The following is a 16,315-nucleotide window of genomic DNA, read 5'->3' on the forward strand; positions in this document are numbered from 1 at the left end:
AAATGACCAAATGACGAAAAACAGGCCATTGTATATTTTACTATTGATCAATATAAATGAATACTAGGCTATCTTTGGTTATTAGTATTATATGACGTCATTTTCTCTTAGGCACTATAATTCGACAACTTAAAAAGGGATTCCAAGAAGACGAACCTCTTTTGTTTATCTCTAGTTATTAACGATTCATTCCAATAATATCGAGAGAAAATTTGTTGATGATATACATTTTAATCAAGCTTATTCCTAGGCAATTGACTATTCATAGCTGACTTATTATGCGAAAGCAGCGAAAAAATAAATATCTAAATCTGTACACTTTCTAACCAATAATATGGCCGAACTGTTGCTCCACTGTTTTCCTATTGGCAGATTTAGAGAGTATGTATCTATATTTTCTATACCTATTTTAATATGTATGTTGTATAATTGATATTGCAATGTTTATATATTGTTTTCCAAAACTAACAACTATGTCATTCTATTCAGAGACATTGCCACGGTCAGATATTTGTGTTTGTTTCTATTCCTTCTATAAAAGCAGCAGGATGTTGGGCTGTCTTTGTGTTTGTACTACTGGTCCAATATGGTTCCCCTTTACAATCAAACTTCTCATAGGTACAAAAATAGTTTATATCTATTTTGGGGAAGAGTAACCAAAAAAACACAAAAACAAACGTTTTAATACTTTCAAATAAATTATTGAGTAAATATCAGCGCTTTTACTAATACACAGGTATCTGGAGGGGTAAAGTCCCCCACAGGGGCTAGGCATAGGGGAAAAAACTCCTACCCTTTTTTTATCAATGCTCAACCAGCAATTTGCAGTAAAGCTTTGTATTAGTCCTAGGAACCAAAAAATATCAGTTCTAGATGTAAGAATGTTGCCCACAGAACAAACATCTGCAAGGGAAAGATTTCAAAACATATCTTTCATTGAAAAGGTAAATAAAATAGATAGATAGATATATATATAGATAGATAGATAGATAGATAGATAGATAGAAAGATAGATAGATAGATAGATAGATAGATAGATAGATAGATAGATAGATAGATAGATATAGATAGATAGACAGATAGATAGATAGATAGATAGATAGATAGATAGATAGATAGATAGATAGATAGATAGATAGATAGATAGATAGATAGATAGATAGATAGATAGATAGATAGATAGATAGATAGATAGATAGATAGATAGATAGATAGATAGATAGATAGATAGATAGATAGATAGATAGATAGATAGATAGATAGATAGATAGATAGATAGATAGATAGATAGATAGATAGATAGATAGATAGATAGATAGATAGATAGATAGATAGATAGATAGATAGATAGATAGATAGATAGATAGATAGATAGATAGATAGATAGATAGATAGATAGATAGATAGATAGATAGATAGATAGATAGATAGATAGATAGATAGATAGATAGATAGATAGATAGATAGATAGATAGATAGATAATGATGAAAATTGAACAATAAACTGTAAATATAAATAATTAATGAGGTAAAATTAGAATTATTAGTATTACCAGGAATCTAGTGGGACAAGACAATAAATTTAATTACATCCACAATTTTGATAATCATAATTACCCCTGAAACCAAAAGTATAAGTAAAAAAGTCTTATAGCCAACCAAGCAGAAGTTGTGTTTATAAAACTTTGGGTACTATTGAAATTAACAGTGTAATGTCCCCTCCCTCCCTGTTTATTACCTTGTATTACTGACTTTGAATACTTACCAGTTCCAACTAAACTTTATAGTACTCAATAATACTTTTTTTGGTCAAATTTTAACTTTTTTTCTAAAGCGAAGCTTTTCTATAATTAGGGAATTAGGGTCTTTTCATCAGTACGTTCGTAACGGATAGCCCTTATCGCAATATATATGCAGGTTAGAATTGCGATGTCGATTTTTAACGTTGCATGATGATTCCTATAACGGTTAGGTACAATCAAGAAAACGTTACAACTTTTTAATCGTTACCAGTAAGTCCGTACATCCATTTAAAACATTATCAACCTATATATTTACTAGCGGCTTCACCCCTAGCCGCTAGGGGCTTTGCCCCAAGAGGTAATTAAAAAAAAAATTAAGTATTTCCTCTGCTGCCACATATTTTAAAATTACTGCCTAAATAAAATAACTGCATAAAAAAATGGTAGGGGGATTTTTTTGTTTTTTTTCGGGGAGGGGGGGGGTGTCCCACCCCAAAAAAATAGCCTAGACCACCACAGGACCAGTAGGTATATCCACTTAAGAGTACAATCCAATCGGTTCAGTGGTTACCGAGATCTTAAGGGACAGACATCATTCTACTTTGTATTATAGATCAACAAAGTTCTCTGTATTCTCTGAATTCAAGTTCTAACAAGGATGACAACATCCATAAAAGCGAAGCTGTGAAACGGTAGGACAAACGAACAGAACTGAATAATCAGAATATAAACGTATAAAAGTCGAAGGAAACAAAATTGTAAGTAAATCTGTTGAAAAACTGCTTAAATACAGGATATTGTTTTGAAGGACATACTTACATTTTTAGGACTTAACAATTGAGATAATGTACTTTGTTGTCCTAGGAATCAGTATTTCAAAAATCAGAGCAATCTTATAATTTAATTTTATCACATAAAAATTTGTTGTTAAAAATTTGAAAATCAAATTGTTTAAAATGAAGCACGGTCTATCTGGTACCGGTTATAGAGTTACTTTGCTTTCTAACTTTTACCTAACTGCTATAGGAATCATCATGCAAAGATTGAAATCGATAGGACAATTCTAACATGCCTATAATAACGAAAAGAGCTATCCGTTACGGACGTACGGATTAATTTTCAGAAAGTGAATTAGAATGAATAATAGTTCAGATTCAATTAAGAATTCAGCTGTTAAAAATGTAAAGATTTTTCGGTGATTAGATAGGATATACCCTCTATTATATTTAAATTTTTTAATGAACTATCATTTCTTTGTCAGTTTATTTTTCATTTTTGAGGGTTGGGGGTGTACCACCCCGAAAGAAAATAGCTTAAAAACAATCACAGGACCAGTAGGTATATTCCCTAAGGAGCAGAGCCCAATCGGTTCAGTGGTTACTGAGATCTTCAGACAGACAGACGGACAGATGTATATTTTCATGCCGTCCAATTACGATGTCAGAATATTTGCAGCTCTGTATAATTGGGCGCTTTCACAACCAGTGCCGTTTACTGATAACCTACCGCTTGAAAAAAATGTTTGTTCATTACTTTATGTCAGGTTAGGTTTGGTTATAAAGGTTACTTGGAAATCCAAAAAGGTTACTCGGAAAGGTTATGGCACCGCAGGGTTAGGGTGTGCTAAACCGGCCATTTCTGAAAAAGCATCCATGATTGTTCTTGTTTTAGTGCAAGAGCGGAAAGATTTTTGACTTCTCCAACATGGTAGGAGAACCCTTGTCTCCTGAAAGGTATTGGAACTGCAGGTTTACGAAAGTCAAGCTAATCTATAAGTCTGTATGTATGTATGAAGCTCGATATCTAATTTCCCATCCATTTAACCACATTGTGACTTTTGTTTTTTTAATGTAAACCCTGAACTTATTACAGTTGTAAAATGATAAGGATCTACGCTTCCATAATTTCTACCAGAGTTGGAGAGGCAGGCCTACAGACTTATCCTACAGATAGAAAAGCTTTACGTTAAAAATCAGACGATGGCTCAAAAACTTTAATTTTCAATAAAATTTTTATGAATTGTAATTCCAAATTTTGTTTTAGAGAAAGACAGTATAGGAGTAGAATTAACCATCTATCCTTCCTGAAATCTGCTCAGTACGGCCTTTTCCTCTCAGGTAAGTTGTTAAGGTACAGTACGGACAAGTACTATTTAAAGGATAGCTAAATACCAGGGTTCGGCAGCCGTGCGTCAGCTGCTTGTAAGGCCCAGGGAAATTTACAATTATTTAAAATCAGCTGAATGCTCGACCTGACCCATTGCTGAGAAATTGTTAAAACCGCCGTGCTACCTCTTATCTGTTTATTTTTTAGAGGCCAGGCTAGTTAGCCAGTAGAGATAGAGAGATAAAATTTTGTACATACATTTCTAGGCTCCTAAAGAAATTTTTTAGGTCAGCAGAAGAATTAATATCGAAAAAGTGTATATTGAGTAACACGTTTATTATATAATAAACATATTTCAATTACATATCTATATTATTGTTTTGCAGTACTGTTGTTGATAACTGTTATACAAGTCTATCATTGTATTTCAAAGGTAAAATTAATTTACATATATTTTCAACTGGGTGCAAACCGGCTTTTGGCCGTGAAAAAATGTCATAGGTTGAAAGGAATAAAAGCAGGGATCTAAAGGGATAAGACAATGGCCGATGAATTGATGTACATCCCCAATGCTGATATACAAAATTACCATTTCTGTAGGTTAAAATTAGTGGTTGAAACGTTTGAACACTTAACTTAATGATCAAACCAATCAAAATTCATTAAAGTCCCCAAAGTTGTGAAGCTAACAAATAAGAAAACGTTATTATAAAACTTTGGGGACTAGTGTAATAAATAGCCCATTGTCCCCTCTCTCTCTCTGAAAAAAAGGAATTTAGCTGATTAAGGACACAATAAGATCCTAATAAATAGAACAATATACAGTTTACCACAAAGTGTCTAGCGAGTACAGAACCCACTTTATTTTGTTTTTAAATAAATTCAAAATAAGGGAATAAGGGTTAATTTTTGTACGATTAAGGTTCCTTATATTCCATTCATTTTCAAACAAGATAGAGGGGGGGGGGGGGTTCTGGGCTTGCTATGCTCTTTGAGGGAAAGCATAAAAGTATAAAATACATGTATGTATAATGTATATTGTATGTTGATTTATTATCTTGAAATCTATTTTAAATTTTTTACTTTTAGTATTTTGCTGAGCCGACATTTATTTCAAGCAGAATCTCAGATCAAAATGATGTAAGTTTTTTTTATAGTACCGTAGCTTCTCTATAACTCAATTTAGATGCTGTCTAAAATGGTGCAAAAAATGGGGACAAATTTCAAATTGATTTGACGGGGCTGTTTATTTACGTCACAAGTGAGGGAAAAGAAAAGGGAAGGAGGAAAGAAACCCCCTAGAAAAGAGATGGGGGTATGACGTCACACGCCAAAACAATTTGAAATTTGTCCCCATTTTTTGCACCATTTCAGACAGCATCCTCAATTTAGTAATTTCATTAGTGTCTGTACGTCCGTCACTAAAAGATCGTTACCCAACACAACTAAAACAGTCTGTCTGAAGCTTACGATTTCAGTAACCATTGAACCGATTGGGCTCTTCTCTTCAGGGAATATAACTACTGGTCCTGTGATGTTTCTAAGCTATTTTTTTTTTAATTTTTCAAATCAAATTAAAAAAGGGGGTGGCAAAAATTTTGTCAAGGAGGGGGAATTCCCATTACCTCTTTGGGTTAAGCCTCTAGAGGCTAGGGGCGAATCCGCTAGTTAGTTGTGAAGTAGCTTCGCTACTAAAAAGACAAAAAGATTTAGAAAAAAAGGGAGAAAAAAGGGAAAACCTAAACAGGAGGGAATGCATTACAAAATCTTATTTTGGTATATCTATGAAATAAATCTTGATAATGAAGTTCATGATTATACGGTCAAACGCCATTAGGATAACAGAGCCTTTAATTGCACGCGCTTTATGCCTGGGCATGGTAATGGGTTACGTCTGTTTTGGGCCAAGGTATCCCCCTGCACATCCGACATAGCAGCAGAAGGAACCATTTTGAACGTCTTTAGTTATTGCTCGATGTTGAGCCAAGATTGGAACCTATCACTGTTAAACCAACGAATGGAATTTGTTATGCTAGAGTCGCGGATTGTGTGTTAATATATCTATGAGAATAGTTAAAATTTTATTTATAATTATATTTATCTTTATTCAAAGTATTGCGTACACAAATTATGATAAATTATCAAATGCTTTGCTCTATTCAAAAAGACATTAACTACTTTGTTTCTATTCTATTCATATATTTTGATTTTGATAGATTTTTGTTGTCATTGTATTACTATTCCAGTTTACACTACAAAATATAACATGTATGAAAAATAATTAATCAAGAACTGTAAAAAGGATAAAAGCAAGTGAAACACTTAAAATTACTTTCAGTACAGTTACCCATAAAGGAAGTACAAGGGTTCAAGTCCCCCCCGAAAATTTTGATTTATAAACTTTAACCCCCAAGTTAGGGGTGTCTAAGAGCCCTCCAAAACATTTTTTTAAGTGGACACCATTTTACCGTCTCCCCTAAATTTGAATCAACACCTTTTTATAGCTTTTTTACCCCCTTGCCAAAAAACTATAAGCTTGGACGTCCTTGAACTGTGAACCCAAAGCCCTAATTATCCTTATAATAAAATAACAGAATGTTTGTCTGTCTATTTGTCTGTTCCGAAGGATCTTGCTGAACCACTGAACCGACATGGTTCTCCTTTACAGGGTATCTTTTCATAGGTCCCGGGAAGTTTTATAACTATTTTGGTTGAGGGTACCGCCACTAGGGTGGGTCGATTTTGGACATTTTTTTCTGAGGCCAAAGCGGGGATCTGCAAATGATTTGTATGAGTATAATACACCTCTGGATGATTTAAAATTTATCCTAAGTCTTAAAACCACTGACGACCAGACATTCAATTGTATTGCTATTTGTAAATGGGAGTCAAAAATTTATTGAATCAGAACTATGGCTTCATGGTGCTCCCAGGAAAGGCATTGACTGTTTCAAAATATCTCGTTCCTAGCCTGAGAAAATCTAAAAAAACTCTATAAATTAGACAATTCTCAATAAACCTTAAAAAAATGTGTTTTTTAGTGATTTTTAAGGCTAGGAACAAGATATTTTGAAACGGACAAAAGTTCCTGATTCAGCTCCTCGAGGCCTTTCCAGGGAGCACCATGAAGCCATGGTTCTGATTCAATAAATTTTTGACTCCCATTTACAAATAGCAATACAATTGAATGTCTGGTTCAAAAAATAATTTGAATGTCGTCTTTGCATATTAATAAGTAATCAAATAAATTTTTTAGTGGTCGCGTTCGAAAACTCAATTTTTTAAAATTCTTTTTCGGTCATAAATGTTTTAAAGGTTAATTTTATCTGTTGCATATCCCCTCTTTGTCTAATTCCGATATGAACCCGCCCTAACCGCCACCCTCGAAAGAGAAATCGCCCCTAGAAAAAAACTATATTTTTTTTGAAAAACGAAAATCAAAAAACTACGATTTAAAAAATTCTAAAAAAAAGAGTTGGGTAATCGAATTCACATCCCCCCTTCTCAAATGCTCATAATAAGAGGCCTCTAGGGGCATAGCCGCTAGTTTTGCATAAAAGAGTACAATAGCAATGTTCTTAGCATAATAAAAAAATCTTCAAAAAGAAAAAAAATACAATGATAACCCTGAAAAGCAAAATTCAATCCCAAGTTGTAGCAGAGATCTTTTGCTTTAATCGGACACACAGACAAACATCTTATTACTTTGTTTTATAAATATATCTATAATACAAAGTAGAATGATGTCTGTCCGTCTGTCTGAAGCTTAAGATCACAGTAACCACTAAACCGATTGGATTATACTCTTCAGGGTATATACATATTGGTCCTGTAATGGTTTTAAGCTATTTTCTTGGGGGATGGGACACCCCCAACCCCTCAAAAAACAAAAAAATCCCCCTCCATTTTTTTGTGTATGGGAAAGTTAGTTTTTTTTTAAATTACCTCTTTGGGCAAAGCCCCTAGAGGCTAAGGGCGAAACCGCTTATATATATATATTTAGGCTGAATTTCCCGAGATTACTGTCTGTATTGAGGGTGGTGGATTCAAAGAGAATGTTCTTTATCAACATGGATTTATAAAAGAGGGCGACTATAGAAGTATTATTTCTTTTCTTTATATAAAACAAGGATGACCACATTCTAAGTAGCTGGAAGGGAAGTTTACAATTTAGATACAAAAAATAATATATCACGTGTACCTGCCTGGCGGACATCCAAAATTCTTCTGGGAAATATAAAACCTGCACAATTAATTTAAATTTTATTACCTGTGGCATTAAAATCAGTATTCTATAAGTAAAAGTAATAAGAATTCTGCCTGTTTATCTGTCTGTAGCTTACAGATTTGCAAACCGCTAAAGTTCTCCTGTAGAGTGAAGCTCTATATAGGTACAGGAAAAATGTGCATTTATTTTTGTTGTTGAGGGGGGTCGGATATCTCCACCGTCCTAACAGAAATTTGTCCTAAAAAAACAGTCAACATCAATCAAGTCATAAGTTTCATTTTTAGAAAAATTTTTAAAATCTTTACTGAACTACCCTACTCAGTGATTTAAGTTGTTGCTGTAATTTAAACTAGCGGCTTCGCTCCTATAGGACTATACGGGCACTTGATGTGGGGGATCGGAAGTGAGTCGAGCCCCTCCTCACTTTCAATTTTAGTTTTTAAATGAAAATGTACAAAACATTGTAAGGGGGGGGGGGGAGGGATGTCTTTTTCTCGAATTTTTTCGTGAGGGTTGTGGTACCATTCCCCAAAATAGTTATAAACATTCCCAATATCTAATACAAGCTACACTGTAAGAGGAAACTATAATGATTCAGCGGTTGGAGAGATTCTTTACATTTAAATTTTATTTTAGATAGAGGAAATCATACCTGGCAATCCAACGACACCTCAGTTACTCCTCAGGTAATAATATTTCCAGTATGGCTTCAAAACCAATTAATATTCGCTGAATTAGAACTGGTTCTTATCCATACTTAAAAACCATGTAAAGCATAAAGATATAAAAAGTTTTCCACGAATATTAAATTTTGTTAGCCCGGGCCTTTATCCCCTCAGGGCTAACAAATCTGGTTTTAATCTTTTATTTTTTCATTCTAATATCCACAGAAAGCTGTCTATAATACGATACCATAAATAACTATTACTTTTCCTTAATCCTTAGCTTTTCTATAATTAGGGTCTGAACGTCAGTACATCCATCCGTAAGTAACGGATAGCTTTTATCGTTGATTTAAGCTAGAATTGTCCTAATAATTTTAAACTTTCCATGAGGATCCCCATAACAGTTATGATTTAAAGTTTATAATTGTTATTAGAAATTCCCCATGTCTTTTAAAAACTTGAGAATTTTTTTGACATCAATTTTTTGTACGATATAATTTGATTATGTTAAGGAACTATTTGATGAAGCTACCTATACAGCAACAGATATTATCAAATATAATTATGTTAAGGAACTATTTGATGAAGCTACCTATACAGCTACAGATATTATCAAATATAATTATGTTAAGGAACTATTTGATGAAGCTACCTATACAGCAACAGATATTATCAAATATAATTATGTTAAGGAACTATTTGATGAAGCTACCTATACAGCAACAGATATTATCAAATATAATTATGTTAAGGAACTATTTGATGAAGCTACCTATACAGCAACAGATATTATCAAATATAATTATGTTAAGGAACTATTTGATGAAGCTACCTATACAGCAACAGATATTATCAAATATAATTATGTTAAGGAACTATTTGATGAAGCTACCTATACAGCTACAGATATTATCAAATATAATTATGTTAAGGAACTATTTGATGAAGCTACCTATACAGCTACAGATATTATCAAATATAATTATGTTAAGGAACTATTTGATGAAGCTACCTATACAGCTACAGATATTATCAAATATAATTATGTTAAGGAACTATTTGATGAAGCTACCTATACAGCTACAGATATTATCAAATATAATTATGTTAAGGAACTATTTGATGAAGCTACCTATACAGCTGCAGATATTATCAAATATAATTATGTTAAGGAACTATTTGATGAAGCTACCTATACAGCTACAGATATTATCAAATATAATTATGTTAAGGAACTATTTGATGAAGCTACCTATACAGCTACAGATATTATCAAATATAATTATGTTAAGGAACTATTTGATGAAGCTACCTACTCAGCTGCAGATATTATCAAGTCACTGCGTATAAGAACAATAAGGAATTGTCAATAGTAAAATATTCAACTTTTCCCTTTTTTATATAAAAAATTTAATCGTCATAGGAATCATAGACGTCCAATTTTTTTTTTTTGGGGGGGGGTAAAATTTTTTTAAGGGGGTGATAATTCGCTTTGGGGGGAGGTAAAATGGCGCGCGACGCGCGCCGCAAATTTTTTTACCCCCCCCCCAAAAAATTTTTTTTTACCCCGGCGGTAAAATTTACTTGGGGGGGGGGTTAAATGGTTGGGAGTGAATACGGCACCCCCAGGGTAGGGGTAAATTTTAAATGGGGGGGGGGGGGGGGTGATCGCCCCATTACCCCCCCCCCTCCTTGGACGTCTATGATAGGAATAAACAAACTAAATAATTATTGATTATTCTATATCAAAATCGGGTAATGTCAAATTATGCTTAAAAGCACAAATAATTCAAAGTAGATTGATGTCTGTCTGTCCACCTGTCTGAAGCTTAGATCTCAGAAACCACTAAACCACTTGAGTTTTACTCTTTAGGGAATATATATCTACTGGTCCTGTTGTGATTTAAGCTTTTTTTCTTTTCGTTTTGTAAACAAAAACAAATAAGCGGGGTGGGGGAACCCCCAACGCACTATGGGGCGAAGCCTCCGCGAAAAATACCCCCCCCCCCCTTAATTTGTTTTTTCTCGTTTTTTTATTACGAATGAACGATTCTATATAGCATGGGGACTTTCCAATACCTCTAGGGGCGAAGCCGCTAGTATTCAATAAGACATCACCATACATAGTTCCATAATTATAAAGTTACATAATACACAGTTAGGGAGAGTAAGCTTTATAAAACACACATTGTAGGTTAAAACTCAATCTAAAGTCTATTTAAGTCTATTAATCAAGTCAATTGACTTTTTAAGTACATCATTAAATGACAACATCCATGAAAACGATAGCCCTGAAATGGTAAACAAACGTACATTAAAACTTTTATAGTGTCAGAACTGAATAAGCTGAATATTAATGCATAAGTCTAAACAATTTTGTAAGTAAATTTGTTGCAAAATACAGAATACTGTTTAGTGTTTAAGAACATTTTTAGGGCTTGATTATAGAGATGCATCTCTTATAGTAGTGTTCCTTAAATGGTAATAGCAATTAGTATTCTAAAAATCAGATGAATATAATAATAATAACAAACAAAACTTTGTTTTTTTTTAAAAGTAAAAAATCAGCACGTTTTAAAAGGACGTAAGGACTTTCTAGTAACAGTTATAGAGTTGCTTTGCTTCCTAAATCGTACCTAATTGTTATAAACATCATCATGCAAAGTTTAAATATTATCAATAGTACAATTCTAACATGTTTGAATTAAAGAAAATAGTTAACTGTCCGTGACGGAAAGACGTAAGGAAGGACCGATTATAATTATAGAAAAGCTTCGGTTTAAAAACAAGTCTAATAATGGTATGATTACTAAGCTATTGATAAATTAACTGTATGTAGGAGTAATGCGGAGGATAATTACAATTTCTATGCTAATCCAGGTATATGGTACAATCACAGGAATCTAAAGGGATAAGACAATGACTGATTTTTCGATGTACATCCCAAATGACACACAAATCTACACATTCGGTAGATTAAAATTATTGGTAGAATTTTTTGAAGACCCAACTTAATGATCCAACCAATCAAAATTCACTAAAGCCTCCAAAGTTGTAAAGCCAACGAATAAGAAAACGTTATTATAAAACTTTGGGGACTAGTAAACAGCTGATTGTCCCCTCTCTCTCTCTCTGGTACAGTCAAGTTATATCAGAGATAGGTAAATAAAGACAAAACTATAATAATCATTATTTGCATTAAAAATGTGAACAAAACTGGTATAAATTTTTATGATATTTAAACCAGTTTTCTTTTCTGTAAAACTATACGATACATGATCTTTCTGTATGGCTTATTGCATTGTTTCTCTTGCTTTCTTTTTTATATCTTTCTTTTTATTTCTTTTTTTCTCCTATTTCTTTGTTTAAAATGTTTTCTTTCTAATATTATTTTAACAACTTTTTTCTATTTCTTTCTTTTTTCTTTCGCGTTCTTTCTTTCATTTTCTCTTCCTTTCCCCTTCCTCCTCTTTCTTCCACTTTTTTTCTATTGCATTGTTTCTCTTGTTTTCTTTTTCTTTCTTTCTCTTGCATTATTCAACCTTACTTCTTTTTTCTTGATTCTAATTCTTTCGCTTTCTCTCTCTTTTCTTTTTTGTTTATCCATGAAAAGAAATTATTCATGATGTGGTAGAGTGAATGATTGACTTTGAATTTAATGATTTTATAAATAGTCATAATTGTTTAATTTTTTTAGTAGAAAAAACTGTACTGGGTTTTTAATGTATTTACAAACAATTATTTAGAAGCTATTTACCTATTAATACTTTTTTGTTTGTTTTGTTGTAAAAAAAATCAGTATGATAAATATAAAAATTTTAAAGGGAGTGCAAGCTTTATAGAACTCGTTTTGCATGTTAAAAATTATAATAAATAAATATATAACAAAAGAAATTTTAAAAATATTTGACCACATGATTATGACTATAGGTGTAAGCGATGAAGTAGCTGATTGGACGCCCCAATATCATCGAAGTTTTGGAAGGTAAAGGAATTTATTTTGAACAGTAAAACTTCTCTTCACATAAGTCTTATGTTTGGGTCTCTCTATCTACACAATCTATATCATTACTAAAAAATTTTTATTCGGCGTATTTGCTATTTAACTATATAATGTTTTAAAGAAGAATAGTTTTTCGGAAATAAGAATATGAAAAAAAGTTTTTCTGTTAGGAAAGGTAAAAATAAAAAATCTAAAACCTTTCCCTGTGTGTTTGTAATTTTAATTGTACTGATTTAATTTATCTGCTTGTAGGTGTCATTCTTTCTTTCCAGCAAAAGAATTGAGACAACTTGGAATATATTACATCAAGATGTATGGGTAAGTTTAAAAGGATCTTAACAATTTATAACTAACGGATACGCCCCTAGCGGCTTTTAGGAGGGGGAAATATCGACCCCTCCTCAGTTTCAATTTGAGCTTTAAAAATTAAATTTAAAAAAAAACTTTATGAGGGGGGGGGGTCTTCTTTTATTGGGAGGTGAAAATACCCTCCCCAACTATATTTAAAAACCTTCCCTAAACCAAAGTTAAATAGGTTAAACAGTATTTAATGAAAGGATGTACTTACTGTTATTTTACTGATAACACGAATATAATATCTTGTCTAACAGTCCAATAAATATCTCAATTTAAATATTTGTAGTTTTTTGGGGGGATGAACAAAGAAAAATACCTAACTCTCATTTTATTGGGGAAGAGGGGGGAATGAGACCCACTTTCAGCACGCTATTTTACAAAAATATAATTTTACTCAGATACGAAGATTTGAAAGTATATCTTCATCACCCAGGACAATGGCTAGATCTTTCTGGCAGGTAATTTATATAGATAGATATATAGATGTTCACCTCTTGGGGTCTCCTCTCCACGTCACCTTCAACATGCTCTGCGTTTGGAATTGCAGTGTAACGCTCAATTGCCCAGGGTATTAAGTAAGGTAACACCCATTAGACAACCAACTCTTTGATTGCAAGACCCTTTGTCTAAAAGTCCTAACTGTGCTGGGTAATGCGTTGCGTCTGTTTTGGGCTAGGGCATTTCCCCTGCTCTAACTAATCATGAACAACACCTGAAATATTTAACGTCTTAGACATGGTGCGGTGTCTGGACAAGTTTTAAACCTATCACCTTCCCGACAACGAGCGGATGCTGTCTTACGCCACCGATAGATAGATAGATAGATTTATATATATAAATAGATAGACTTTAGATGTAACTTAATAGATGCATTGTAAATTATCCTGACCTAAAAGATGCATATAGAGATACAATGACCTATAAATTTGAATTCTTATAGAATGGGATACAAGATATACAAGAACGATGTTATACAAATGCAGGTAACCAGTGCAGTGGCGTACACAGCGATTCACTAAATTGTACCTTATTGTTACAGAAATCACCATGCAAAGATTGAGTGCGATATGACAATTATAATATGCCTAAATTAACGATAAGAACTATTTGTTACAGACGAACTTATGGACCGGCCCTTGTTATAGAAAAGCTCTGCTTTTTAAGATATTTTCCATGAAACTAAAAATATTTTTAGGTTACATGGCAATCTGTTAAAATGTTGGATGAAGATACTAAGACTATTGAAAAGGAAAATATTTTTAGCATTTAAACGTAATTATAAAAATAACAGAGTACAAACAAATCTAAATTTAGATTTTAAAGAAGTTTATCGTTTATCATTTTCATTGGTTTAAAAGTATTTGAAAATTATCTATTAATCATATAAAAACAAGGATGATAACTTCCACAAAAGCAAAGCACTGAAACGGTATGACAAACGGACATTAACACTTGTATAGTGTCAGAACTGAATAATCAGAATATAAATGTACAAGAGTCGAAACAAAAATTGTAAGTAAATTTGTTGAAAAACTGCTTGATACAGGATAATGTTTATGGACATACTTACATTTTTAGGACTTGATTATAAAGTTGCTTCGTTTACAACATTATACTTTGTGTCCTAGGAATCAATATACCAAAAATCAGATCAATCGGATGATTAGATCACATAAAAATTCGTTGTTAAAAAAGTAAAAAAATCATCATGTTTAAAATGAACGTACGGACATTATGGTAATGATTATAGAGTTGCTATGCTTTCTAAATCGTACCTAACTACTAAAGGAATCACCATTCAAAGTTTGAAATCGATAGGACAATTCTAACATGCCTAAATTAACGAAAAAAAAGCTATCCGTCACGGACGGAAGTACGGTCGGACGTACGGACCTAAGAAATTACGGAAAAGCTTCGCTTTTAATTATTATACACTTATTGTCTTCAGCCCCAAACCCCTTCCCCCATAAAAGGACTATACTTTAAAATGAAAATAAAAACTGCAATTTCTCATTAAAAGTTTACCAAACTATTTTAACTTAATTTAACTTGTTTTCATTATTGTTGAAAGCACATTAATATGTAAACAGTCATTTAAAATTTATTGAACTTAACTTTAAAATTCAGTACTGAACAAATACGTATAAATTAGGCAATATTTTATAGGGTTCGTATACATATTTGGCCAGAGTCCGGATATCTGGCTGATTTCTAATACCGGATATCCGGCTGAATAACCAGGTATTGTCATATATAAAAACAAGGATAACAACATGTATATAAACAGCACAAAAAAATTGAAAATCACGAAACCTTTTTAAAAGATGTCTTTTATAGCAGGACTGACAGACGAAGTAAGTTATATTCTGGATACCCCAATGAAAATGAAAATAAGCAATCTATCTTAAATCGCAGCACATTTCCCACATAACGTTACAGAATGATATAAATACAAACAGACAAACTGAATTATGCAGTAGCTTTGCTACTAATCAAAGTGTTCTTACTTATGGTTATGTCACTTTGAGTTTTCACGCCGGGAGAGTTATGTTTTGCCTCAAGGAGCTGGATACACGTTTGATTAAAATTATAATGCAAGAGGGGTCATTTGGTGTTTACTAACAAAATTAGGGATTTTGCTACAAAACTTTAAAAGATTTTGTTGCAAAGATTCTGGCTATGAAATAAAATTAGGCGCTAAATTTAATCAAAAAAGTTGAGGACTAAAATTATAAAAAAAATACTCTGTTGGTAATGCAGAAAAATCAAAAATTCAATTTATAAAATAAATATCATTTATTATTAACAGAGCTATAACGTAATTTTGCATAATTATAATGATATTTACAATTAGAAAAAATGTACAGTTCTTTATTTTGTTTCAAGGCGTGCGGAAATGGGAAAGGTGTAGACACCCACCTGACAAAACGGACATTACGTACGTACAGTAGAGTGTCAATAAGTTTTTCTCTTACCATAATTAAAAATTCTTTAACTTACTAAAAGTATTTTTTTATATACCAAATGTACCAAAGTTTATAAGTCAACAAATAATAAGAGATTGTGTTAATTTAACTTTGGGTCCTATATAATTTAAAATCTTATGCCCCCTCTTTCCAGGAATAATCAATAAATATAACAACGTCCAAAATAAAGATAACAAAACTAGGTTTCCGTAAGAACCCTTATAATTTTATAAATACATTAGTTTACT

At 32.4% G+C, this 16,315-nt stretch overlaps 1 protein-coding gene across 1 annotated transcript; it reads left to right on the forward strand.

Annotated features, from left to right (window-relative positions):
• The first annotated feature begins 815 nt into the window (after positions 1-815).
• LOC145320115 (uncharacterized) lies at positions 816-14,371 on the forward strand. The gene is made up of 14 exons (XM_080162556.1): positions 816-944; positions 3,414-3,475; positions 3,786-3,859; positions 4,235-4,281; positions 4,938-4,988; positions 7,852-7,948; positions 8,713-8,762; positions 10,034-10,099; positions 11,579-11,621; positions 12,672-12,726; positions 12,997-13,062; positions 13,500-13,559; positions 14,042-14,084; positions 14,297-14,371. The coding sequence occupies exons 1-14, from the start codon at positions 882-884 to the stop codon at positions 14,369-14,371; spliced, it is 852 nt and encodes a 283-aa protein (XP_080018682.1). The 5' UTR covers positions 816-881.
• The last annotated feature ends 1,944 nt before the right edge of the window (positions 14,372-16,315 follow it).

The sequence above is a fragment of the Acartia tonsa genome, chromosome 5 (assembly GCF_053477335.1).
Source record: "Acartia tonsa isolate MP-2025a chromosome 5, ASM5347733v1, whole genome shotgun sequence".
In the NCBI taxonomy this organism is placed as follows: domain Eukaryota; kingdom Metazoa; phylum Arthropoda; class Copepoda; order Calanoida; family Acartiidae; genus Acartia; species Acartia tonsa.